Below are 27,696 nucleotides of genomic sequence, written 5' to 3'. Positions count from 1 at the left end.
ATGACATCCATCACTGTGTTTGGAGATGGAACTTATTTACAAATTAAAGGTAGGATTCTGAGTTGATTCTGAATGTTTAAGCTCCTGGTTTAATGTAGTGATATTTTCCTGATGACTGTTAACATGTTCAACCTGGAAGATAAATAATAGTGAAGTAGTGAAATGTTAACTGTGTTTTCTTCAACAACACTGAGTTACAGACTTTTACTAAGTGAATCCTGATCAATGTTTATAGGTGATCATGTTACTATTGCATCAGAATCAGAAATGATCAGATCTCTACATCGGACAGTGATCGGTTTGGGATCGGCTTTGGGTTTGTGCGCACTTCTGATTTTCTGTCTCACTTATTTCATACTGAGGAGAAGAAAACCTAAAACCTCTAGATGTGAGTTTTTTTGTTTTTCCTCACATAAGTTAAAAATACAGTTTAGAAATACAGTTAAGTTTAATTCTTTTAAAATTTTTAAAAATTTCTATATTAATAGCTAACACTTCTGTAGAAGATTCTCGAGGAACGAGGCAGGTAAAAAAATGTTTTTCCCCTACAGTGTTATTACTCAATTAATTTAATTTAATTTAATTTAATTGTGTTTTATTTATTTATTTATTTATTTGTTTGTTTGTTTGTTTGTTTGTTTGTTTGTTTGTTTGTTTGTTTATTTTCAGGAATCTGAAACTGAATCATTGAATTATGCGGCTTTGCAATTCTCCAGGAGGAAAACCAAAGCTGAAAAGAGAAAACCCGTCTCATCAGATGAGTGTGTGTACTCTGATGTGAAGAAATCTGTAAGATAACATAAATGTCTCATGGTCAAACACATGGTACTATTAGATACTAAAGATATACTACTATATCTTCACTAAAGATAACCTTTTAGCAAAGAAAAATATCTCAACTAGAGTAAAATATGATACTTAATTATCATTACGAGTTAGAAATCTACATTAATGTCAGGTCTTAATATTTTCACAATGATTTCTTTCTCTTGTCCTGTACTTACATTTCACCAGCAGTAAATCTAATAAAAAATAAAATGTATGATTTTTTTTATATGTTGCTGTATAATATTTGTGTTTTACTTCATACAGATTTTGTATCTCATGTATTTTTTTTTTACAAAATGTGTAAAGAGCAATTTCAGTAAAAATGTGTATATGTTTTTTTTGTACATTAGTTCAAATAATAATAATAATAATAATAATAATAATAATAATAATAATAATAATAATAATAATAATAAATGATCCATTACTAGTGTGTGTTTAAAAAAGTTGTGAGTTGGTCTTAAATATACTGTAAGTCAGCGACAGAGACGCACACATTCAGTGATTAGAGATTATTGTCTCATCAGTAACAACCAACTAGTGAAACTGAGCTATAACTGTATAACCGGCTGAGAAAACTGACTTCCAACCTCTTTTAAAGTTGTTTGTTGTAGTTTTTCCTATTTTATAGATTTTCCAATTTTTACTTTACTTTCCCGATTGTAGTGCCATGACCCTGAAATTATATTCTCCTTCACATAATATTGAATAAAACTCGTTCACATAAATTAACGTCAAGCTGCTTTTGGAAGTGTTTTATAAAGTGTCAGCAAACAATTGTAGAGGAGAAATTAGGAATGAGGAAGAATAAGGAGCTCTCTCATAATCAGGATTACTTAATCTTTTGTAAACTCATTAATCGTACGGTCCTAAATTCTCATTTCTGCACTGTAGACATTCTGTAAGTCCTTCTAGAAATTAACTCATAATCATTTATGGTGTAGTTTAGGGTTTTAAATTCACATTGCATGCAACATACATCCTTTGTTCAGTTATTGAACGTGGAGGTCTTTTTGTTGATTTGTCACTATGAGTGATCATGCAAATAATTTTGACCACCTGATTTTTAAAAACATATAATTTCAAGTGAGATTATCTAATAAAATATTATAACTAAATATACTTCGGTAAACATTGCCATGATAGACTGCACCATCACCTCATATAACACGTGCACTTAAAGGTATTCGTACATCCTGTTTGTTGCAGCTAAACTATTTTGCACAAGTACGTGTTACCACTTTGCTGAGCTTATACAGGAAGACCAACAAGAGCAAAGGTTCATCAGAGAAATTCTGACCACAACTGACACCCAGCAACCGCTTTGTCCAGCAACAGCTTTTGTGAAGTGCATTCAGCATCTCCAGTCTGTAATGCTAACTTTCACTTATGTCTTAAGAGTCGACTTATTGATTTCAACAAGAAACTATTAGCATAAAATCTCCTTTAAAATCTTTACTGTGTGCTCAGTGCCCTGATCTTCATTACTATTTTGGTTAATTTTGCTGCTCTAGTTTTTATAAAATTCACATTTTTTTCAACATAAACACACAAGATTTAATTCAGTAGTTAATGAGACATGAGGCATGAACCTGGTTTAATCCTCATGCATATGATTGAGAATTTATTTAACTGCTTTTATTTATATTTGTCTTCAAATAATGGCCTATTTCAGCTGGCCTATTTCATTGACTTGTTGATTCACTGATTCAGTATCTGACTCACTCATTCATAGTCTTGGCCAGTGGTTCTCAAACTGGGGCCCTGAAATGGTGCCAGGGAGCCCCGGTTTTATAACATTTAATAAAATAATGACTTTATCATAAATTACATTTCAAAAAAATAATGGTACTTGGGGGTGGGGGTGAGGTGGACATATTTAAAATACATTAATCCCTCGCCACTTTGCGGTTCAAGTTTCGCGGATCAAGTTTTGCGGCCTCAGTGCATCGCTGATTTTCCAAAAATATTCATTGAAAAATAAAAATAAAAACAGTTTCCCAGGATGCCAGACAAAGAGAGAAACTCTCTCAGAGGCTTTGTACATACCCACGGGCACTCAGACAAGGCACATGATTTTTTCCCGGTGCGAGATCTGAGCTGATTGGCTGCGCATCATCGCATCCTCTCTGAGTTTCTTCCTTTGTTGTATCTCGCCACTCTCGTTCACGCTGTCAACTGTGTCTCGCATATTACAATGCCTCCTAAGCACCATGCCCCTGCAAAAGATTCCTCTAGTGAGCCCAAGAGGAAGAGGAAGATGATGACTATCAGTGAAAAGGTCAAACTTAGGGCCAACCCTACTGCGTGGATTTTCACCTATCGCGAGGGGTTCCGGTCCCCATTAACCGTGATAAACGAGGGATCACTGTATGTCACTCTTGCCTGTAGAGCCCTGGAGACATATAACCTAGAGACATGTTATCAAATAAATAAATAATAAAATATAGACACAGACTCCTCTAGCTTTAGGCATTTAAATGAAACTGATCATTTTACTGTGAACATCCTCCGTTATTTTATTATGTTTTTCAAATCTAAAGCTGAAACAAACGAATTATAATTTAAATCAATACCGCTATCACCCACTAGGTGGCAATAAAATCTCACCAATAAAGCTCTGTAATGTAGGTGTAGAAATAATTGTTGCATTAAATTCCTGAGGAAATGTTGCAGTATTTATAGTAATTTATAAACATAAATCTATATTATATATTATAATATTAAATTAAATTAATCAGGATCAGGAACAGCATCTCCAGCACCACCACACTGAGGCTCCACAGGGCTGCATGCTCAGCCCACTACTCCATGAGTCAGCATACAGAGAGAAACAGCCAACTACCTGGTTTAGGGCCAACAACCTGTCTCAGAAAGCTCTGAAAAAATAACGAGATGGTTGTTGACTTCAGGAGATGTTTCTCCACTGAACATCTACCAATCCTCTTTGGAGGTCATCAAGAGCACCAAATTCCTTGGTGTTCATCTGGCAGAGAACTTCACCTGGTCACTCAACACAAACTCCATCAGTAATAAATCCCAGCAGTGTCTCTACGTCCTATGAAGCATGTAGAGCATCCTGAGGAACTGTCTGGTTTGGGAACTGCACCGTCTCTGATCACTAAACCCTACAGCGGATTGTGAGGACAGCTGAGAAGATCATCAGAGTCTCTCTTCCCTTTATCATGGACATTTACACCACACGCTGCATCCACTTTGCTGGCAGCATTTTGAATGAACCCACACACCCCTCACACACACTCTTAATCTCACACACACTCTTCACCTCACACACCCCCACACACACTTTTCACTCCTCACACACTCTTCACCCAACACACCCATTACACTCACTCTTCACCCCATACACCCCTTACACACTCTTAACCCCACACACTCCTCACACACACTCTTCACCCCACAGACCCCTCACACACTCTCTTCACCCAACACACCCCTCACACACTCCTTACCCGACACACCCCTTACACACACTCTTCACCGCACATACCCCTGACACACTTCACCCCACACGCCCCTCACACACACCCCTTACACACACTCTTCACCCCACACATACCCCTTACACACTCTTAATCCCACACACTCCTCACACACTCTTCACTCCACACACACCCCTCAAACACTCTTCACCCCACACACCCTCTGCACCCCACACAACCCTCACACACACTCTTCACCCCACACACACTACACACCACACACCCCTCCCACACAATCTACACCCCACACATACCCCTTAAACACACTCTTCACCCCAAACAATCTTCACAAACACTCCTCACCACACACAACCCTCACACACACTCTTCACTCCATACACACCCCTCACACACTCTTCACCCCACACACACCCCTCACATACACTCGTCACCCCACAAACCCCTCTCACACACACTCTTTACCCCACAGACACATGTCTAACACTCTTCACCCCACACACCCCTCTCATACACTCTTCACCCCATACACAGTATTCACCCCACACACCCTTCACACACACTCATAACCCCACCCACCCCTTACACACACTCTTCACCACACACACCCCTCACACACACTTTTCACCCCACACACCCCTCACACACACTCTTAACCCCACACACTCCTCACACACACTCTTCACCCCACACATACCCCTCACACACACTCTTCACCCTCCTGCCACCTGCAAAAAGGTACCATAGTATTCAAGCACTCACAACCAGACTGTGCAACATTTTCTTCCCTCAAGCAACAGACTCCTCAACAAACAGAACTGAACTTAACCCCCCCCCAACACACAAACATGTATAATTTGTGTATTTGTCTTGTAGTGTTTTGTATTGTCTGTTTGCACTGTCTTTTGTCTCACATTGTTTTCACTAGGTTGCACATGTTGCGCTTTAAGTGGCCAGGTGTTATTTTCTGTAGCTTTATATCCTTTTATGTAGCATCATGGTCTTTGTCTTATTTCACTGCGTACTGCGTCAGCTATATATGGTTGAAATGACAGTAAAAGCTTCTTGACTTGACTTCAGATCTCAGGGCAGACCTTTACTTTCCTTGCTATTATTTGATCATTGTATACCAATACTATATATCTGAAGATGTTCAGTTCTATCATACACTTCAATACAATCACAGTTCTGCTGAACACAACACTGACAATCCCACATGACTACAGGAATATCTATGGACAAATCTGTGTGTTCTCGAATCCAAAGTGACTTATTTGGCATTTCTTTACACTACAAAGACACTGAATTGTTTAGTGAGCAGTTAAAACACACAACATGTGAGTGTACGAGTAAACCACATTTTCCATTCTGTCATAACATCTATAACACATATCTCTGAACAACAACACAACACAAACATGGAAAAATGTGGTGTAGATGTAGGCAGATCAGAATACCACATGATTGGGTTACATGCCCTTTTCTTTTAAATTCAACCAATCACATGTCATATTCTGAGCGTGCTCAGTACAGACCGCATGTATGAATATAAAATCAAACTGTGCTTCAAGTACATTCACATTCTGTTAATAAATGAGACACAAACACAGTAGAATCGATAAGAAATGAACAATGAGCAGTTTTTGGATTTTACTTTTGATCTTCAGCACCATGTGTAAGTAATATGAGCAAATTATTACAATTGATGTTGTTTATACATATAATAATATCTGAATTACATTCATTAACTAATTAGAGTGTTTGTTGTTCTAGACACACTCCATCCTGGTAGACACTGGGTTACTGCACAATCTCTAACAAAGCCACCAGTTTATCAGCCTGATAAAGAGCTCAGTGTGAATATCGGAGACTTTGCGACTCTACAGTGTTGTATTTCTGAAAATGTAGTTGGAATAATTACATGGTTTAAACAACCAAACAGAGAAAAACCTCAGATTGTAGTCACAGTGTATAAAAGTGGTGGAGAAACTTTTCACACTGGATTCCAAAAGTCTCGTTTTCAAATAGAAAGATCTTCAAACTGCTTCAATATGATAATTTTAAACATCACTCAGTCTGATGAAGCCATGTACTACTGTGCAGTGAGGACATCCATCACTGTGTTTGGAGATGGAACTTATTTACAAATTAAAGGTAGGATTCTGAGTTGATTCTGAATGTTTAAGCTCCTGGTTTAATGTAGTGATATTTTCCTGATGACTGTTAACATGTTCAACCTGGAAGATAAATAACAGTGAAGTAGTGAAATGTTAACTGTGTTTTCTTCAACAACACTGAGTTACAGACTTTTACTAAGTGAATCCTGATCAATATTTATAGGTGATCATGTTACTATTGCATCAGAAACATCTAAAGCAGCTCTGTGTGATCATTCAGTGGTGTGTGAACCAACACTACATGGAAACAACACTAACACCAACACACAACACAACACAGGTGAGATGTCAGTGTTTTGTAGTAATCTAAATATAATGTGGTGAAATAACAGAATCAGAAATGATCAGATCTCTACATCGGACAGTGATCGGTTTGGGATCGGCTTTGGGTTTGTGCGCACTTCTGATTTTCTGTCTCACTTATTTCATACTGAGGAGAAGAAAACCTAAAACCTCTAGATGTGAGTTTTACTTTTGTCATCACATAAAGTAAAAATACAGTTTAGAAATATAGTTAATTTTAGTTCTTTTCAAACTTCTAATTAGTGTATTTCTATATTAATAGCTAATACAGCTATAGAAGATTCTCCAGGAATGATGCAGGTAAAAAAATGTTTTTGCCTTATGGTGTTATTACTCATTTTATTATTATTATTATTATTATTATTATTATTATTATTATTATTATTATTATTATTATTATTATTATTCAGGAATCTGAAGCTGAATCACTGAATTATGTGGCTTTGCAATTCTCCAAGAGTAAAACCAAGGCTGAAAAGAGAAAACCCGTCTCATCAGATGAGTGTGTGTACACTCATGTGAAATACTCTGTAAGATAACATAAACGTCTCATGGTCAAACACATGGTACTATTACACAAAGATAACCTTTTAGCAAAGAAAAATATCTCGACTAGAGTAAAATATAATCCTTAATTATCATTAGAAATCTACATTAATGTCAAGTGTTGAAATTTTCACAATGATTTCTTTCAAATGTCCTGATCTTAAATTTCACCAGCAGTAAATACAAGAAGAAAAATAAAATGTATGATTTTTTTATATGTTGCTGTATAATTTTTGTAAAAATATATATATATTTACAAAAGATGTAAAGAGCAATTTCAGGAAAAATGTGTAAGTTTTTTTGTACATTAGTTCAAATAAGAATAATAATAAGAAGAATAAATGATCCATTACTGGTGTGTGTTTAATATAGTTGTGAATTGGTCTTAAATATACTGTAAGTCAGCGACAGAGACGGACGAGCACATTCAGTGAATAGAGATTTACTAAAAATACTTCAGTAGACATCACCGTGATAGACTGCACCATCACCTCATATAACCTTAAAGGTATTTGTACATCCTGTTTGTTGCAGCTAAACTATTTTGCACAAGTACTTGTTGCCACTTTGCTGCGCTTATACAGGAAGACCAACAAGAGCAAAGGTTCATCAGACAAATTCTGACCACAACTGACACCCAGCAACAGCTTTGTCCAGCTACAGCTTTTGTGAAGTGCATTCAGCATCTCCAGTCTGTAATGCTAACTTTCACTTATGTCTTAAGAGTCGACTTATTGATTTCAACAAGAAACTATTAGCATAAGATCTCCTTTAAAATCTTTACTGTGTGCTCAGTGCCCTGATCTTCATCACTAATTTGGTTAATTTTGCTGCTCTAGTCTTTATAAAATTCACATTTTATTCAACATAAACACACAAGATTTATTTCAGTAGTTAATGAGACATGAGGCCTGAACCTGGTTTAATCTTCATGCATATGATTGAGAATTTATTTAACTGCCTTTATTTATATTTGTCTTTAAATAATGACCTATTTCAGCTGCTGATTCGTTGATTCAGTATCTGACTCACTCATTCACCAAAGGTCACACTGTATTTGTTATTCTGTGATTAACAGGGCCCTCAAGTGTCACACATTGAGTGTGAAAGTCACTAATTTGGGTTACACTCTCCGACCACACACTGTATTTGTCACACAGAAAAACATACATCAAAATGTATCTGTCCGCACCACTGTCTCTATGAAACCGGGCAGGAAGTTCTTAGTCGAGCATGACACTGATCAGTGTTACGCCTTAGTATGTATTTTGAGTTTGTTTATTATTTTTGTGACTGTCACTGGTGGCTGGTTGTCTTTCGGTGTCTGGTTCTTGTTTCAGCCCCTCCAATTACGCCACGTATTCGCCTGCACGCCATTGGACGATCATCACATGACACGCTATGCCCCGCCTCTTCATCGTGCTATTGGCTGGCTGCGAATTTCAGGTGGACATATAAACCACGTCGGCGAAAGTGAAAAGGGGGAAGAGATAAACAAGCCGGTTTTGAATGGTTGTATGCTGTGGCTTGCGTGCCGTATTACCCCGTTGTGCAAAGCACGGTGTATTGTCGAACTTGTGGGTTGACTTAGTCATTTTATATTTTCTGCCTCGTTGTATGTGCGTCCTGTTGTATGTGTTTTCCATGTAGATTTTGTAAATATGGTTATATGTGGACCTTGTAAATACACACTATTCAGTGGTTTGTTATTATTTGTAATTATTGTTTTTGGCTAGATAGGGAGCGAGGGAAGGACATGTACTTTCTTTCTTTTTCTTTGGATCAGGTTAACGGAGTTGTACTTGTTGAGTTAGAGGGAGTTTTATTTATTATTTTGGCCTTTCCGACTTCTGAAGCTGTCACCACCTAAATAAAATTAATAAATACAAGAAGGAAACTGTCAGGCCACGTTCTGTTATTTTCTTTTCTCTTTTCTATTTTTGTGCTGATTTTCATTTTTACCTGTATGTTATGGTCTGACCTAGACCCGGTCGTAACATCAGAAAATAGTACTATTGTATCGGGGTAAGATTTGATGCAACAACCATTGAAAAAAAAGCATATTCTGGAATTGTTCACCATCATCCTTGTTCACCTACAGAGAAAATCACTGGAGCTGCAAGCATCACTTTGAGCACAGAGTAAGTCATATAACATATTGTCACAATTAACACAGCAACATATGTCACCCTTGCCTATAGAGCCCTGGAGACATATAACCTAGAGACATGTTATCAAATAAATAAATAATAAAATACAGACACAGACTCCTCTAGCTTTAGCCATTTAAATTAAAATGATCACTTTACTATGAACATCCTCCGTTATTTGATTATTTTTTCAAATCTAAAGCTAAAAAAAATAATTATAATTTAAATAAATACCGCTATCGCCCGCTAGGAGGCAGTAAAATCTCACCAATCAAGCTCTGTAATGTAGGTGTAGAAATAATTGCATGTAGCATTAAATTCCTGAGGAAATGTTGCAGTATTTATAGTAATTTATTACCATAAATCTATATTATATATTATAAAATTAAATTGTGCCAAAGAAGTCTACAGTGTCCTGCCTCAATCTCTGTCCACCGGAAGGTTTGTTTATCATAGACAGAGATTTCAATCACTCAAATCTCCTGGTTTAGGGAAAATATGCTGGATCTTGTTTATACAAACATTGCCGCCACATACCGTGCGGAGCCCCGCCCCCACCTCAGCTACTCAGATCACATCTCTGTATGCTAATTCCAGCATACAGACCACTCATCAGCCACTCAAAACCGGTTCTAAAGCAGGTGAAACCCTGGCCAGCAGGAGCCACCTCTGCTCTTCAGGACTGCTTTGAGTGCACTGACTGGAACATCTTCAAGGAGATTGCAACCAACGGCGACTCTGTCAACTTGGAGGCGTACACGTCAACAGTGACCAGTTACATCGGCAAGTGCATTGATGATGTGACCGTCTCTAAGACCATCACCACACGCTCCAACCAGAAGCCGTGGAAGATTGCTAACGTGCATGCACTGCTGAGGATTAGAGGCCAAGCCTACAGAAAAGGGGACAGGGCGGCCCTAAGAACAACAAGGGCCAAACTGTCCAGAGCCATCAAAGAGGCAACACACGTCCAGACAATTCACAGCCACTTCCAAGACAGCGGGGACACCCGGCGCATGTGGCAGGGCATACAGGCGATGACGAAATACAAGACAGCTTCACATGCTTGTGATAGTGATGCCTCTCTCCCAGATGTGCTGAACGACTTCTACACTTGGTTTGAGGTGCAGAACAATGTAGTGCCAAGACCATCCCTCCCCACGACGACCAGATACTCTGTCTATCCATGGCCGACGTGAGGAGAACTCTCTGCAGAGTTAACCCACGGAAGGCTGCTGGCCCAGATAACATTCCTGGCAGGGTGCTCAGGGAATGTGCAGAACAGCTAGCAGATGTCTTTACTGACATCTTCAACATGAGCAGCGCCGTTGTTCCTATGTGCCTCAAAACTACCACCTTGTTCCTTCCCAAAGAAGTCTACAGTGTCCTGCCTCAATGTCTATCATCCCGTTGCATTCACACCCATAGTTATGAAGTGCTTCGAGAAGCTCGTCATGAGGCTCATCAAGACCCAGCTACCACCCTCACTGGACCCCCTACAGTTCGCGTATCCTCCAAACCGCTTCACAGACGATGCCATTGCCACAGCCCTCCACTTAGCCCTCACCCACCTGGAAAATAAAGACATGTACGAATGCTGTTCATAGACTTTAGTTCAGCATTCAATACAATCATCCCTCAGCACCTGATTGGGAAGCTGAGCCTACTGGGACTAAACACCTCCCTCTGCAACTGGACCCTCGACTTCCTGACTGGGAGACCTCAGTCAGTCTGGATCGGAAAGAGCATCTCCAGCACCACCACACTGAACACTGGAGCCCCTCAGGGCTGCGTGCTCAGTCCACTGCTGTTCACTTTGCTGACTCACGACTGTGCAGAAATGCACAGATCGAATCATATTATCAAGTTCACTGATGACACGACCGTGGTGGGTCTCATCAACATACAAGGAGGAGGTGCAACAACTATCTGCCTGGTGTAGAGCCAACAACCTGTCTCTGAATGTGGATAAAACTAAATAGATAGTTGTGGACTTCAGGATAGCACAGAGCAACTGTCCGCTGAACATCGACGGATCATCTATAGAGATCGTCAAGAGCACCAAATTTCTTGGTGTTCATCTAGCGGAGAACCAAACCTGGTCACTCAACACCAGCGCCATCACCAAGAAAACCCAGCAGCATCTCTACGTCCCTACGAAGGCTGAGAAAGGCACATCTCCCTCCCCCATCCTGACCATGTTCTACAGAGGGACCATTGAGAGCATCCTGAGCAGCTGCATCACTGTCTGGTTTGGGAACTGTACGATCGAGGACAGCGGAGAAGATCATTGGGGTCTCTCTTCCCTCAATCATGGACACTTACACCACACGCTGCATCCGCAAAGCCAACAGCATTGTGGATGACCCCACACACCCCTCACACACACTCTTCACCCTCCTGCCGTCTGGAAAAAGGTCCCGAAGCATTCGGGCCCTCACGACCAGTCTGTGTTATAGTTTCTTCCCACAAGCCATCAGACTTCTCAATAACTGAACTGAACTGTACTGAGCACAACATACACATGCATCATCTGTATGGACTGCCCAGACCCACACAAAACACACACATTGACACATCAAACTATGTACATGCTGTTTTGCACACTTTTCTGCTGTTTTGCACAAACTGTCCAACATTTCAGCCGTTTTTGCACATATTGTACAATATCTCAGCCAATTTGCACATACTATACAGTATTTCAGTCATTTGCTGTTTTTTGCACAATTCTATATATTATCCTGCTGCTAAGAAACTGTGTTCATTCTAATGTTACTGCACAAAATATTGAACATATTTGAACATTCAGTATTCACATACAGTATTTACACTGGTCGGTCGGCGCTGTTTCTGTTACTATTTATTGTCTTCTGTGTAAGTCCTAGCCCTGTCTTTGTTTTATGTAGCACCTTGATCCTGGAGAAACGTTGTCTCATTTCTCTGTGTACTGCAACAGCTTCATACGGTTGAAATGACAATAAAAGCTTCTTGACTTGACTTGACTTGACCCATGATGAAGTGCATCGAGAAGCTTGTCATGAGGAAATAAAGACACAGCTCTTACCTTCACCGGGCGCCTGTAGTTTGCAAACTGCTCCACGGACGATGCCAGTGACACGACTCATCATCTGACCCTCATCCACCTGGACAATAACGACACATATGTACGAATGCTGTACATTTCAGTTCAGAATTCAACACAAACATCCCTCAACACCTGACTGAGAAGCTGAGCCTGCTGGGCCTGAACACCTCCCCCTCCACATGGGTCCTGGACTTCCTGACTGGGAGACATCAGTTAATCAGGATCAGGAACAGCATCTCCAGCACCACCACACTGAACACTGGGGTTCCACAGGGCTGCGTGCTCAGCCCACTGCTGTTCAACTTTGCTGACTCACGACCCACATCATCAAGTTCACCGGTGTCACGACTGTGGCAGGTCTCATCATCAAGATCGATGAGTCAGCATACAGAGAGGAGGTGAAAAAGCTAACTACCTGGTTTAAGGCCAACAACCTGTCTATGAACGCTGGCAAAACTAAAGAGACGGTTGTTGACTTCAGGAGACGTTTCTCCACTGAACATCGACCAATCCTCTTTGGAGATCATCAACAGCACCAAATTCCTTGGTGTTCATCTGGCAGAGAACTTCACATGGTCACTCAACACAAACTCCATCAGTAATAAATCCCAGCAGCGTCTCTACGTCCTATGAAGCATGTAGAGCATCCTGAGGAACTGTCTGGTTTGGGAACTGCACCGTCTCTGATCACTAAACCCTACAGCGGATTGTGAGGACAGCTGAGAAGATCATCAGAGTCTCTCTTCCCTTTATTATGGACTCTTCACCCCACACAGCCCTCACACACACTCTTCACCCCACACACTCCTCACACACTCTTCACCCCACACACGCTTCACACACACTCTTCACCCCACACACCTCTCACATACACTCTTCACCCCACACACACCCCTTCATACACACTCTTCACCCCACACACCTCTCACACACAATTATCACCCCACATATACCTGATACACACTCCTCAAACTACCACCCCTCACACATAATCCTCGCCCCACACATACCCCTCACACACACTCTTCACCCCACACTCACCCCCACACACACTCATCATCCCACACACCCCTCACACACACACTCTTCACCCCACACACACTCATCACCCCACACACCTCTCACACACAATCTTCACCTCACACCCCCCCCCCAACACACACTCTTCACCCCAAAAACTCCTTACACACACTCTTCACCCCTCACACACTCTTCACTCCACACATCCCTCACACACACTCTTCAGCCCACATACCCCTCACAAACACTCTTCACCCCACATACCCCTGTAGCGTCTGGTACAGGTCATTTAGATTCCAGGTCCCAGGCACCCTAAACTTCGGCATCTAATCTTCAATCAACCGATGAGCAACCCAGTTTTACACACACACACACAACTGGCTCCAGAATGACTGGAGCCTACACAAAGACCAGATAACCCCATGCGGCTTCTCTGATTGAACTCATAGTGGCCCCCAACCAGAAAACACACACACACACACACACACACACACACACACACACACACACACACACACACACACACACACACACACACACACACAAAACACAATGAGACATTCCTTTAACTAATAAAACAAGAAGATAAGATACTCTAAGATTCTTATTCTTATAACCCTGTTGTAATGTGCTTCTTCTGTTAAGGCTTGCCTGACTTAAAATTATTTGCTCCTTACTTTCCTGACAGGGGCATATTTTATTCATGTGTCAGAACACAACACTGTATTAACATCAGTTGCACTTTGATTACTGATCTGTGTATGTAATGTACCGCTGCCTTCATACCGTCATTCCCTTTCATGTTTAGTATCCAAATGACCACAAAATTATTGGTTACTCATTTTTCAAACAATGGTGTAATTTATTTGAGCACGAAAGGCGCCATACGGTCTTAATACACCTTGGATAAAACTTTAAAGTCATCTAAGAGTTTGATAGCTAAACCACGCCCACAGACACCTGAAACAAAGGGAGTTTTTCCCTCTGAAATCTCAGGCCGTAGTATTGGCCATCTCCCCAAAGATGGGTGGAGTTCACGACCTTTAAATTTTCACAAACACCACCAATCCGTGGTCAGACTTTCGGAACAGCTTGGGGACGACTCCATCTTCCTTCAAAGAAGTTCCAGCAAGCTTCACTTCCAACTGCTCTGATCTTCAGGAGAACTTGGAAGAACGTCTGACCCCATTCTGACTGAGATTTCTCTGTTACATCCAGATTCTTGTGCAGTAAGCCAGTGCAAGTAACCGTTTCCTTTACCAACCAATTTAGATGTGTATTTTAAGTATGAACCTTGTATTGTGTCTTGAGGTGAATTTAAGTTTCCGTTGACGATTTCCCAGTTAGGGTGTGATTAATTTTGAAGTTTAAGCTTGTCATTCCTTTCCTTCCTTTCTCTAATTTCTTCTTTCAAGTCTTTTCCTCCCTTTCCACAATTTTAATTTATTTTGTTTTATTTTATTTTCATCTTCATTTTCCCTATTTCTTTTGTTTGTTTGTGTAGTTAGTTTTATGTTGTGTTTGTCTCATTCATTAAATGGCATATTTTTGTGCCACAAGTGATTGTCTCTGAGTATCACTCACAAACTTAAGGTACCTGCAACATCTGGTCTGAACTACATGCTCTACTAAGTTAATTTAATTTACATTACAGTATAAAGTAAAAGGGAAGTGAATCTTTCTCGGCCAGGAAGATACCTCCTTCATAGAATTAATAAAGGTTACACTGCCTGTTCGCCGGACGAACAGACCAAATAAGTGTAACGTTAATTCCATTACCGTTAATTTCAACTTAGGTTAAAATATTTAGAGTCACTATAACGTGTTATAATTACTCATAAATATTTACCTTGCTTCGCGAGCCAAAATCGCAACACCCCTCACACACACTCCACCCCACACACCCTGACACACACTCCTCACACCACACACATTCTTTTCCCCACACACTCCTTACACACACTCTTCACCCCTCACACACACTCATCACCCTGACACACCCCTCACACACACTTTTCATCCCACACACCCCTCACACACACTCTTCACCCCACACACTCCTCACACACACTCATCCCCCCAGACATACCCCTCACACACACTCTTCACCCTGACACACCCTTCACACACTCTTCACCCTGACACACCCCTCACCCCACATACCCTTCACATACACTCTTCACTCCACAGACTTCTTAAACACACTCTTCACCGCTCACACACCCCTAACACACACTCTTCACCCCTCACACACACTCTTCACCCCACACACACACTCTTCACCCCACACACACTCTTCACCCCACACACCCCTCACACACAGTCTTCACCCCACACAGACCCCTCATACACACTCAAAATGAGCAGTTAAAACACACAACAGTGAGATGCTAGTGTAGACACACGTGAGTGTACGAGTAAACCACATTTTTCATTTGTACATAGCATCTATAACATATATCTCTGTACAAAAAACACAACACAAATATGGGAATTTGTGGTGTAGATGTAGGCAGGTCAGAATACCACATGATTGTGTTACATTCCATTTATTTTAAATACAACCAATCACATGTCATATTCTGGGCGTGCTCAGTACAGACTTCCTACAGTATGAATATAAAATCAAACCGTGCTTCAAGTGCATTCACATTCTGTTAATAAATGAGACACAAACACTGTAGAATTGATAAGAAATGAACAATGAACAGTTTCTGGATTTTACTTTTGATCTTCAGCACCATGTGTAAGTAATATGAGCAAATTATTAGAATTATTGTTTATATATATATATATATATATATATATATATATATATATATATATATATATATATATATAAATTACATTCTTTAACTAATTAGAGTGTTTGTTGTTCTAGATACAAATATATAAATAAAAATACTCCAGTAATCACCGTGCACATGTGCACTTAAAGGTATTAGTACACCCTGTTTGTTGCAGCTAAACTATTTTGCACAAGTAGGTGTTACCACTTTGCTGAGCTTATACAGGAAGACTAAAAATAGCAAAAGTTCATCAACCAAATTCTGACCACAACTGACACCCAGCAACAGCTTTGTCCAGCAACAGCTTTTGTGAAGTGCATTCAGCATCTCCAGTCTCTAATGCTAACTTTCACATGTCTTAAAAGTCGGCTTATTGATTTCAACAAGAAACTATTAGCATAAAATCTCCTTTAAAATCTTTACTGTGTGCTCAGTGCCCTGATCTTCATTACTATTTTGGTTAATTTTGCTGCTCTAGTCTTTATAAAAATTCACATTTTATTCAACATCAACACACAAGATTTATTTCAGTAGTTAATGAGACATGAGGCTTGAACCTGGTTTAATCTTCATCCTTATGATTGAGAATTTATTTAACTGCCTTTATTTATATTTGTCTTCAAATAATGGCCTATTTCAGCTGGCCTATTTCATTGATTCGTTGATTCACTGATTCAGTATCTGACTCACTCATTCACCAAAGATCACACTGTATTTGTTATTCTGTGATTACCAGGGGTGTCAATTGTCACGCATTGAGCGTGACAGTCACACATTTGGGTCTTTTATCACACTCTCCCACCACACACTGTATTTGTCACACAGAAAAACATACTATTTATCATATATTTAATATGCCGCAGCACCCAAAACGTATCTGTCTCTATGGAACCGTGCAGGAAACAAGCGCGTCTCCCCTGGAGTTCTTAGTCGAGCCTGACACTTATCAGCCAATCAAAAAAAGTGGCTACACAATAGCCAATCAGAAAATAGCACTATTATATCTGGGTAAGATTTAACACAACAACCAATGGAAAAATGCAGATCTTGGAATTGTTCAGCATCATCCTCCTTCACCCACAGAGAAAACCACTGAAGCTGTGAGCATCACTTTGAGCACAGAGTAAGTCATGATCTCCTGTTTTAATGTTACAACAAATTCACAATTTTTTTTAACACAAACAATGACATTGTGACTGCTGTTAGAGACGTTTCCCAGATAATCAGCATGAGTTTTTCATGAGTGTCTGTAACTTAGCCAACAGTTTTACAGCTGGTTCACTGACAACACCTGCTCAGAACAAGTAGTCTGGACCAGTGGTTCTCACTCTTGCTTGTAGAGCCCTGGAGACATATAACCTAGATAAAATACATATAAATATAAAATACAGACACAGAATCCTCTAGCTTTAGGCATTTAAATTAAAATGATCCTTTTACTGTGAACATCCTCCGTTATTTTATTATTATTTTCAAATCTAAAGCTGAAACAAACGAATTATAACTCAAATAAATACCGCTATCACCCGCTAGGTGGCAGTAAAATCTCACCAATCAATCTCCGTAATGTAGGTGTAGAAATAATTGTTGCATTAAATTCCTGATGCAATAATGCAGTATTTATAATAATTTATAAACATAAATCTATAGTATATTTTATCAATTTAAATTGTGCCAAAGAAGTTTACAATGTCCTGCCTCAATCTCTATCGTGCCATGATGAAGTGCTTCGAGAAACTTGTCATGAGGACATAAAGACACAGCTCTTACCTTCACTTGACGCCTGCAGTGAAACAGCTAACTGCCTGGTTACAACCTGTCTCTGAACGCTGACAAAAACTAAAGAGATAATTGTTGACTTCAGGAGACGTTTATCCACTGAACATCAACGAATCCTCTTTGGAGATCATCAAGAGCACCAAATTCCTTGGTGTTCATCTGGCAGAGAACTTCACCTGGTCACTCAACACAAACTCCATCAGTAATAAATCCCAACAGTGTCTCTACGTCCTATGAAGCATGTAGAGCATCCTGAGGAACTGTCTGGTTTGGGAACTGCACCGTCTCTGATCACTAAACCCTACAGCGGATTGTGAGGACAGCTGAGAAGATCATCGGAGTCTCTCTTCCCTTTATCATGGATATTTACACCACACGCTGCATCCACTTCGCTGGCAGCATTTTGAATGAACCCACACACCCCTCACACACACTCTTAATCTCACACACACCCTTCACCCCTCACACACACTTTTCACCCCACACACCCTTCACCCCTCACACAATCTCTTTACCTCACACATTACACACACACACTTTTCACCCCACACACCCTTCACACACTCTCTTCACCCCACAAATCCTCACACGCACTCCACCCCACACACTCCTCACACACACCCTTCACCCCTCACACACACTCTTCACCTCTCACACACACTCTTCACCTCACACACCCCTCACACACACTCTTCCACCCTCATACCCCTCACACACACTCTTCACCCCGCACACCCTTCACACACACACACTCTTAATCCCACACACACTCTTCCCCCCACACATACCCCTTACACACGCTCTTCACCCCACACACCCCTCACACACACTCTACATCCCACACACCCCTCACACACACCCTTCACCCCTCACACACACTCTTCACCTCTCACACCTCGCACACACACTTTTCACCCCACACATCCCTCTCACACACTCTACATCCCACACACCCCTCATACAGTCTTCACCCAACACACCCCTCACACACACAATCATTACCCCACAGACCCCCTCACACATTCTACACACCACACATCTTTAACACACACAGTTCACCCCATACACCCCTCACACACACTTTTCATCCTACACACACACTCTTCACTCTACACACTCCTCACACACACTTATCACCCCACACACAGACTTTTCACTCAACACACCCCTCTCACACCTTCATCACGCACACACCCCTCACACACACACTCCACACACCAAAGTCCCCCTTACACACACTCATCTCCCCACACACCCCTCAAACACACTCTTCACCCCACACACACTCATCACCCCACACATACCATTTACATACACTCTTTACCCCACACATACAATTTACAGACACACTCTTCACCCCCACACACCTTCTTCAACTCACACACCCTTCACACACACTCTTCACCCCCATACACACTTTTCATTGAACACACCCCTTACACACAATCTTCACTCCAAACACCTCTCACACACCCTCATCACCCCCCCACACACACTCCACCCCACACACCTCTCACACACAGTCTTCACCCCACACATACCCCTCACACACACGCTTCACCCCGACACACCCCTCAAACACACTCTTCACCACACACACTTAACCACTTGAACACCTTTACCAGTGAGCTACCACATCCCTTGTGTACTGCATCAGCTATATATGGTTGAATTGACAGTAAAAGCTTCTTGACTTGACTTCAGATCTCAGGGCAGACATTGACTTTCCTTGCTATTATTTGAACATTGTAGACGAATACTGTATATCTGAAGATGTTCAGTTCTATCATACACTTCAATACAATCACAGTTCAGCTGAACACAACACTGACAATCCCACATGACTACAGGAATATCTAGGGACAAATCTGTTTGGACTCTAATCCAAAGTGATTTATTTGGCATTTCTTTACACTACAAACTAATTGAATTGTTTGTGAGCAAAGTGAGCAGTTAAAACACACAACAGTGAGATATTAGTGTAGACACATGTGAGTGTACGAGTAAACCACATTTTCCATTTGATCATATCTATAACGAAGGTGGCAGATCAGAATACCACATGATTGTGTTACATCCCTTTTCTTTTAAATACAACCAATCACATGTCATATTCTGAGCATGCTCAGTACAGACCGCCTGCAGTATGAATATAAAATCAAACCGTGCTTCAAGTGCATTCACATTCTGTTAATAAATGAGACACAAACACTGTAGAATTGATAAGAAATGAACAATGAGTAGTTTTTGGATTTTACTTTTGATCTTCACCACCATGTGTAAGTAATATGAGCAAATTATTACAATTATTGTTTATATATATATATATATATATATATATATATATATATATATATATATATATATATATATATATATATATATATATATATAATATCTGAATTACATTCATTAACTAATTAGAGTGTTTGTTGTTCTAGACACACTCCATCCTGGTAACCACTGGGTTACTGCACAATCTCTAACAAAGCCACCAGTTTATCAGCCTGATAAAGAGCTCAGTGTGAATATCGGAGACTCTGCGACTCTACAGTGTTGTATTTCTGAAAATGGAGATGGAAAAATTATGTGGTTTAAGCAACCAAAGAGAGAAAAACCTCAGATTGTAGTCACAGTGTACGAAAGAGCCGGAGAAACTTTTCACACTGGATTCCAAAAGTCTCGTTTTCGGATAGTAAGATATTCAACCTGCTGCAAAATGATCATTTTAAACACCACTCAGTCTGATGAAGCCATGTACTACTGTGCAATGACAAGATTCAACATTGTGTTTGGAGATGGAACTTATTTACATATTAAAGGTAGGATTCTGAGTTGATTCTGAATGTTTAAGCTCCTGGTTTAATGTAGTGATGTTTTCCTGATGACTGTTAACATGTTCAACCTGGAAGATAAATAATAGTGAAGTAGTGAAATGTTAACTGTGTTTTCTTCAACAACACTGAGTTACAGACTTTTACTAAGTGAATCCTGATCAATGTTTATATGTGATCATGTTACTATTGCATCAGAATCAGAAATGATCAGATCTCTACATCGGACAGTGATCGGTTTGGGATCGGCTTTGGGTTTGTGCGCACTTCTGATTTTCTGTCTCACTTATTACATACTGAGGAGAAGAAAACCTAAAACGTCGAGATGTGAGGTTTTTGTCATCACATAAAATACAGTTAGAAATACAGTAAAGTTTAATTCTTTTAAAACTAGTAATTAGTATTTCTATATTAATAGCTAACACTGTTGTAGAAGATTCTCCAGGAACAATGCAGGTAAAAAAATGTTTATCCTTAAAATATTATTACTCGTTTAATAATAATAATAATAATAATAATAATAATAATAATAATAATAATAATTATTATTATTATTAATTAGTCAATTTATTTATTTACCATTTTATTTATTCATTCATTTATTTATTTATTTATTCATTTGTTTGTTTGTTTGTTTATTATTTTCAGGAATCTGAAGCTGAATCACTGAATTATGTGGCTTTGCAATTCTCCAAGAGGAAAACCAAAGCTGAAAAGAGAAAACCCGTCTCATCAGATGAGTGTGTGTACTCTGATGTGAAATACTCTGTAAGATAACATAAATGTCTCATGGTCAAACACATGGTACTATTACACAAAGATAACCTTTTAGCAAAGAAAAATATCTCGACTAGAGTAAAATATAATCCTTAATTATCATTACGAGTTAGAAATCTACATTAATGTCAAGTCTTGAAATTTTCACAATGATTTCTTTCAATTGTCCTCTTCTTACATTTCACCAGCAGTAAATGAATAAAAATTAAAATGTATGATTTTTTTTTATGTTGCTGTAAAATATTTGTGTTTTACTTCATACAGATTTTGTATCTCATATATTTTTTTTACAAAAAGTGTAAAGAGCAATTTCAGTAAAAATGTGTATATGCTTTTTTTGCACATTAGTTCAAATAATAATAATAATAATAATAACAATAAATGATGCATTACTGGTGTGTGTTTAAAATAGTTGTGAGTTGGTCTTAAATATACTGTAAGTCAGCGACAGAGACGCACACATTCAGTGATTAGAGATTATTGTCTCATCAGTAACAAACAACTAGTAAAACTGAGCTATAACTGTAAACTGAAAACTGACCTCCAAACTCTTTTAAAGTTGTTTGTTGTAGTTTTTCCTATTTTATAGATTTTCCAGTTTTTACTTTACTTTCCCGATTGTGGTGCCATGACCCTGAAATGATATTCTCCTTCACATAATATTGAATAAAACTCGTTCACATGAACTAAAGTCAAGCTGCTTTATACATGTAAGTCCTTCTAGAAATGAACCCATAATCATTTATTTTGTAGTTTAGGCTTTTAAATTCACAATGCATGCAACATACATCCTTTGTTCAGTTATTGAACCTGGAGGTCTTTTTTGTTGATTTGTCACTTTTTTTGTCACTGATTTGATCATGCAAATTTTTTTGACCACCTGATTTTTAAAAACATATAATTCCAAGTGAGATTATCTAATAAAATATTATAAATAAAAATACTCCAGTAATCACCGTGCACATGTGTACTTAAAGGTATTAGTACATCCTGTTTGTTGCAGCTACACTATTTGCCCAAGTACGTGTTACCACTTTGCTGAGCTTATACAGGAAGACTAAAAATAGCAAAGGTTCCTCAGACAAATTCTGACCACAACTGACACCCAGCAACAGCTTTGTCCAGCAGCAGCTTTTGTGAAGTGCATTCAGCATCTCCAGTCTGTAATGCTAACTTTCACATGTCTTAAGAGTCGACTTATCGATTTCACCAACAGTAAATCCAAGAAGAAAAAAAAAGGATGATTTTTTTATGTTGCTGTATAATTTTTGTGTTTTTATTTCTTACAGATTTTGTATCTAATTTTTTTTTTACAATAAATGTTAAGAGCAATTTCAGTAAAATGTGTGTATGTTTTTCTTTGTACATTCGTTCAAATAATAATAATAATAATAATAATAATAATAATAATAATAATAATAATAATAAATGATGCATTACTGGTGTGTGTTTAAAAAAGTTGTGAGTTGGTCTTAAATATACTGTAAGTCAGCGACAGAGACACACAAATTCAGTAAATAGAGATTTTCACACTGCAACACACATCCTTTATTCAGTTATTGAACATAGTTATTGGTCTTTTTTGTTGATTTGTCGCTATGAGTGTTCGTGTAAATAATTTTGACCACCTGATTTTTAAAAACATATAATTTCAAGTGAGATTATCTAATAAAATATTATAACTAAATATACTTCAGTAAACATCGCTATGATAGACTGCACCATCACCTCATATAACATGTGCACTAAAAGGTATTCGTACATCCTGTTTGTTGCAGCTAAACTATTTTGCTCAAGTACGTGTTGCCACTTTGCTGCGCTTATACAGGAAGACCAACAAGAGCAAAGGTTCATCAGAGAAATTCTGACCACAACTGACACCCAGCAACAGCTTTGTCCAGCTACAGCTTTTGTGAAGTGCATTCAGCATCTCCAGTCTGTAATGCTAACTTTTACATGTCTAAAGAGTCAACTTACTGACTTCAACAAGAAACTATTAGCATAAAATCTAAATAAAATAGAATTTAAATAGACTATCTCTCTAGTCTTTATAAAATTCACATTTTTTTCAACATAAACACACAAGATTTATTTCAGTATTCAATGAGACATGAGGCCTGATCCTGGTTTAATCTTCATGCATATGATTGAAAATTTATTTAACTGCCTTTATTTATATTTGTCTTTAAATAATGGCCTATTTCAGCTGCTGATTCATCTGACTCACTCATTCACCAAAGGTCACACTGTATTTGTTATTCTGTGATTAATGTTGCTATGCTAAATACTGAGGTAATGCTAATGTTGCTATCCTAAATACTGAGATAAAACCTAGAGACATGTTATCAAATAAATAAATAAATAATAAAATACAGACACAGACTCCTCTAGCTTTAGGAATTTAAATTAAAACGAGCGTTTTACTGTGAACATCCTCCGTTATTACTTTTCTTTAAAGTAAAGCTGAAACAAACGGATAATATTTAATAAATACCGCTGTCATCCGCTAGGTGGCAGTAAAGTCTCACCAAATAAGCTCTGTAATGTAGGTGCAGAAATAATTTTTGCATTAAATTCCTGAGGAAATGTTGCAGTATTTATAGTAATTTATTAACATAAATTTATATTATATATTATAAAATTAAATTGTGTCAAAGAAGTCTACAGTGTCCTCCCTCAATCTCTATCAACACACCCCTCACACACACACGTTTCACCCCACACACCCCTCACACACCTCTCACACACACTCTTCACCTCACACACGCCCACACACACTTTTTATCCCCCACTCCCCCTCACACACTCTTCACCCTACACACCCCTCACACACACTCTTCACTCCACACACATCTCACAAACACTCTTCTCCCCACACACCCCTCACACACACTTTTCACCCCAAACACTTCTCACACACACACTATTCACCCCACACATACCCCTCACACACACTCTTCACCCTGACACACCCCTCACACACACCCCTCACACACACTTAAACACTCGAACACCTTAACCACTTAGCTACCACATCCCTTGTGTACTGCGTCAGCTATATATGGTTGAAATGACAGTAAAAGCTTCTTGACTTGACTTCAGATTTCAGGGCAGACTTTGACTTTCCTTGCCATTATTTGATCATTATAGACAAATACTGTATATCTGAAGATGTTCAGTTCTATAATACACTTTAATACAGTCACAGTTCAGCTGAACACAACACTGACAATCCCACATGACTACAGGAATATCTATGGACAAATCTGTATGGACTCTAATCCAAAGTGACTTACTGTATTTGGCATTTCTTTACACTACAAACACTACAAACAAAATTGTTTGTGAGCAAAGTGAGCAGTTAAAACACACAACAGAGAGATGTTAGTGTAGACACATGTGAGTGTACAAATAAACCACATTTTCCATTTGATCATAACATCTACACTATAACACATATCTCTGTACAACAACACAACACAAACATGGAACAATGTGGTGTAGATGTAGGCATGTCAGAATACCACGATTGCGTTACATGCCCTTTTCTTTTAAATACAACCAATCACATGTCATATTCTGAGCATGCTCAGTACAGACCACCTGTAGTATGAATATAAAATCAAAACGTGTTTCAAGTGCATTCACATTCTGTTAATAAATGAGACACAAACACTGTAGAATTGATAAGAAATGAACAATGAGCAGTTTCTGGATTTTACTTTTCATCTTCAGCACCATGTGTAAGTAATATGAGTAAATTATTACAATTATTGTTTATATATATAATAATATCTGAATTATATTCTTTAACTAATCAGAGTGTTTGTTGTTCTAGACACACTCCATCCTGGTAGACACTGGGTTACTGCACAATCTCCAACAAAGCCATCAGTTTATCAGCCTGATAAAGAGCTCAGTGCGAATATCGGAGACTCTGCGACTCTACAGTGTTGTGTTTCTGAAAATGTAGATAGAATAATTACATGGTTTAAGCAACCAAAGAGAGAAAAACCTCAGATTGTAGTCACAGTGTATAAAAGTGCTGGAGAAATATTTCACACTGGATTCCAAAAGTCTCATTTTCGAATAGAAAGATCTTTAAACTGCTGCAATATCACAATTTTAAGCGTCACTCAGTCTGATGAAGCCATGTATTACTGTGCAGTGACGAGACCCAACATTGTGTTTGGAGATGGAACTTATTTACAAATTAAAGGTAGGATTCTGAGTTGATTCTGAATGTTTAAGCTCCTGCTTTAATGTAGTGATATTTTCCTGATGACTGTTAACATGTTCAATCTGGAAGATAAATAATAGTGAAGTAGTGAAATGTTAACTGTGTTTTCTTCAACAACACTGAGTTACAGACTTTTACTAAGTGAATCCTGATCAATGTTTATAGGTGATCATGTTACTATTGCATCAGAAACATCTAAAGCATCTCTGTTTAATAATTCAGTGGTGTGTGAACCAACACCGCATGGAAACAACACTAACACCAACACACAACACAACACAGGTGAGATGTCAGTGTTTTGTACAAATCTGAATATAATGTGGTGAAATAACAGAATCAGAAATGATCAGATCTCTACATCGGACAGTGATCGGTTTGGGATCGGCTTTGGGTTTGTGCGCACTTCTGATTTTCTGTCTCACTTATTTCATACTGATGAGAAGAAAACCTGAAACCTCTAGATGTGAGTTTTTTTGTCATCACATAAAGTAAAAATACAGTTTAGAAATACAGTAAAGTTTAGTTCTTTTAAAACTACTAATTAGTGTATTTCTATATTAATAGCTAACACGTCTGTAGAAGATTCTCCAGGAACGATGCAGGTGAAAAACATGTTTTCCCCCTATGGTGTTATTAATCATTTTATTATTATTATTATTATTATTATTATTATTATTATTATTATTATTATTATTATTCAGGAATCTGAAGCTGAATCACTGAATTATGCGGCTTTGCAATTCTCCAAGAGGAAAACCAAAGCTGAAAAGAGAAAACCCGTCTCATCAGATGAGTGTGTGTACTCTGATGTGAAGAAATCTGTAAGATAACATAAATGTCTCATGGTCAAACACATGGTACTATTACACAAAGATAACCTTTTAGCAAAGAAAAATATCTCGACTAGAGTGAAATATAATCCTTAATTATCATTACGAGTTAGAAATCTACAATAATGTCAAGTCTTAAAATTTTCACAATGATTTCTTTCAAATGTCCAGATCTTACATTTTACCAACAGTAAATCAAAGAAGAAAAAAAAATTATGATTTTTTTATGTTGCGGTTTAATATTTGTCTTTTTATTTCTTACAGATTTTATATCAATTTTTTTTTACAATAAATGTAAAGAGCAATTTCAGTAAAAATGTGTGTATGTTTTTCTTTGTACATTTGTTCAAATAATAATAATAATAATAATAATAATAATAATAATAATAATAATAATAAATGATGCATTACTGGTGTGTGTTTAAAAAAGTTGTGAGTTGGTCTTAAATATACTGTAAGTCAGCGACAGAGACACACAAATTCAGTAAATAGAGATTTTCACACTGCAACACACATCCTTTATTCAGTTATTGAACATAGTTATTGGTCTTTTTTGTTGATTTGTCGCTATGAGTGTTCGTGTAAATAATTTTGACCACCTGATTTTTAAAAACATATAATTCCAAGTGAGATTATCTAATAAAATATTATAACTAAAAATACTCCAGTAAACATCGCCATGATAGACTGCACCATCACCTCATATAACACATGCACTTAAAGGTATTTGTACATCCTGTTTGTTGCAGCTAAACTATTTTGCCCAAGTAGGTGTTACCCCTTTGCTGCGCTTATACAGGAAGACTAATGATAGCAAAGGTTCATCAGACAAATTCTGACCACAACTGACACCCAGCAACAGCTTTGTCCAGCTACA

General features: G+C 38.4%; 1 protein-coding gene and 1 gene segment (V, D, J or C); both read left to right on the top strand.

The window, feature by feature from the left end:
• The window catches only part of LOC113646016, a 35,494-nt gene extending 8,448 nt beyond the window's left edge, over nt 1–27,046 (top strand). Inside the window, exon 5 of the V gene segment in view lies at nt 26,691–27,046.
• Nucleotides 25,370–27,696, top strand: part of LOC113645983 — a 31,659-nt gene continuing 29,332 nt past the window's right edge. Inside the window, exons 1-3 of the mRNA XM_047802146.1 lie at nt 25,370–25,492; nt 25,588–25,968; nt 26,155–26,271. Coding sequence (XP_047658102.1) covers nt 25,450–25,492; nt 25,588–25,968; nt 26,155–26,271 — 541 coding nt within the window. The 5' untranslated portion in view covers nt 25,370–25,449. The remainder of the gene's footprint in view (nt 25,493–25,587; nt 25,969–26,154; nt 26,272–27,696) is intronic.

Source organism: Tachysurus fulvidraco, chromosome 17 (assembly GCF_022655615.1).
Source record: "Tachysurus fulvidraco isolate hzauxx_2018 chromosome 17, HZAU_PFXX_2.0, whole genome shotgun sequence".
Classification (NCBI taxonomy): domain Eukaryota; kingdom Metazoa; phylum Chordata; class Actinopteri; order Siluriformes; family Bagridae; genus Tachysurus; species Tachysurus fulvidraco.
Note: the sequence above shows the minus strand (reverse complement) of the source record. Positions and strands in the feature narration are given on the sequence as shown.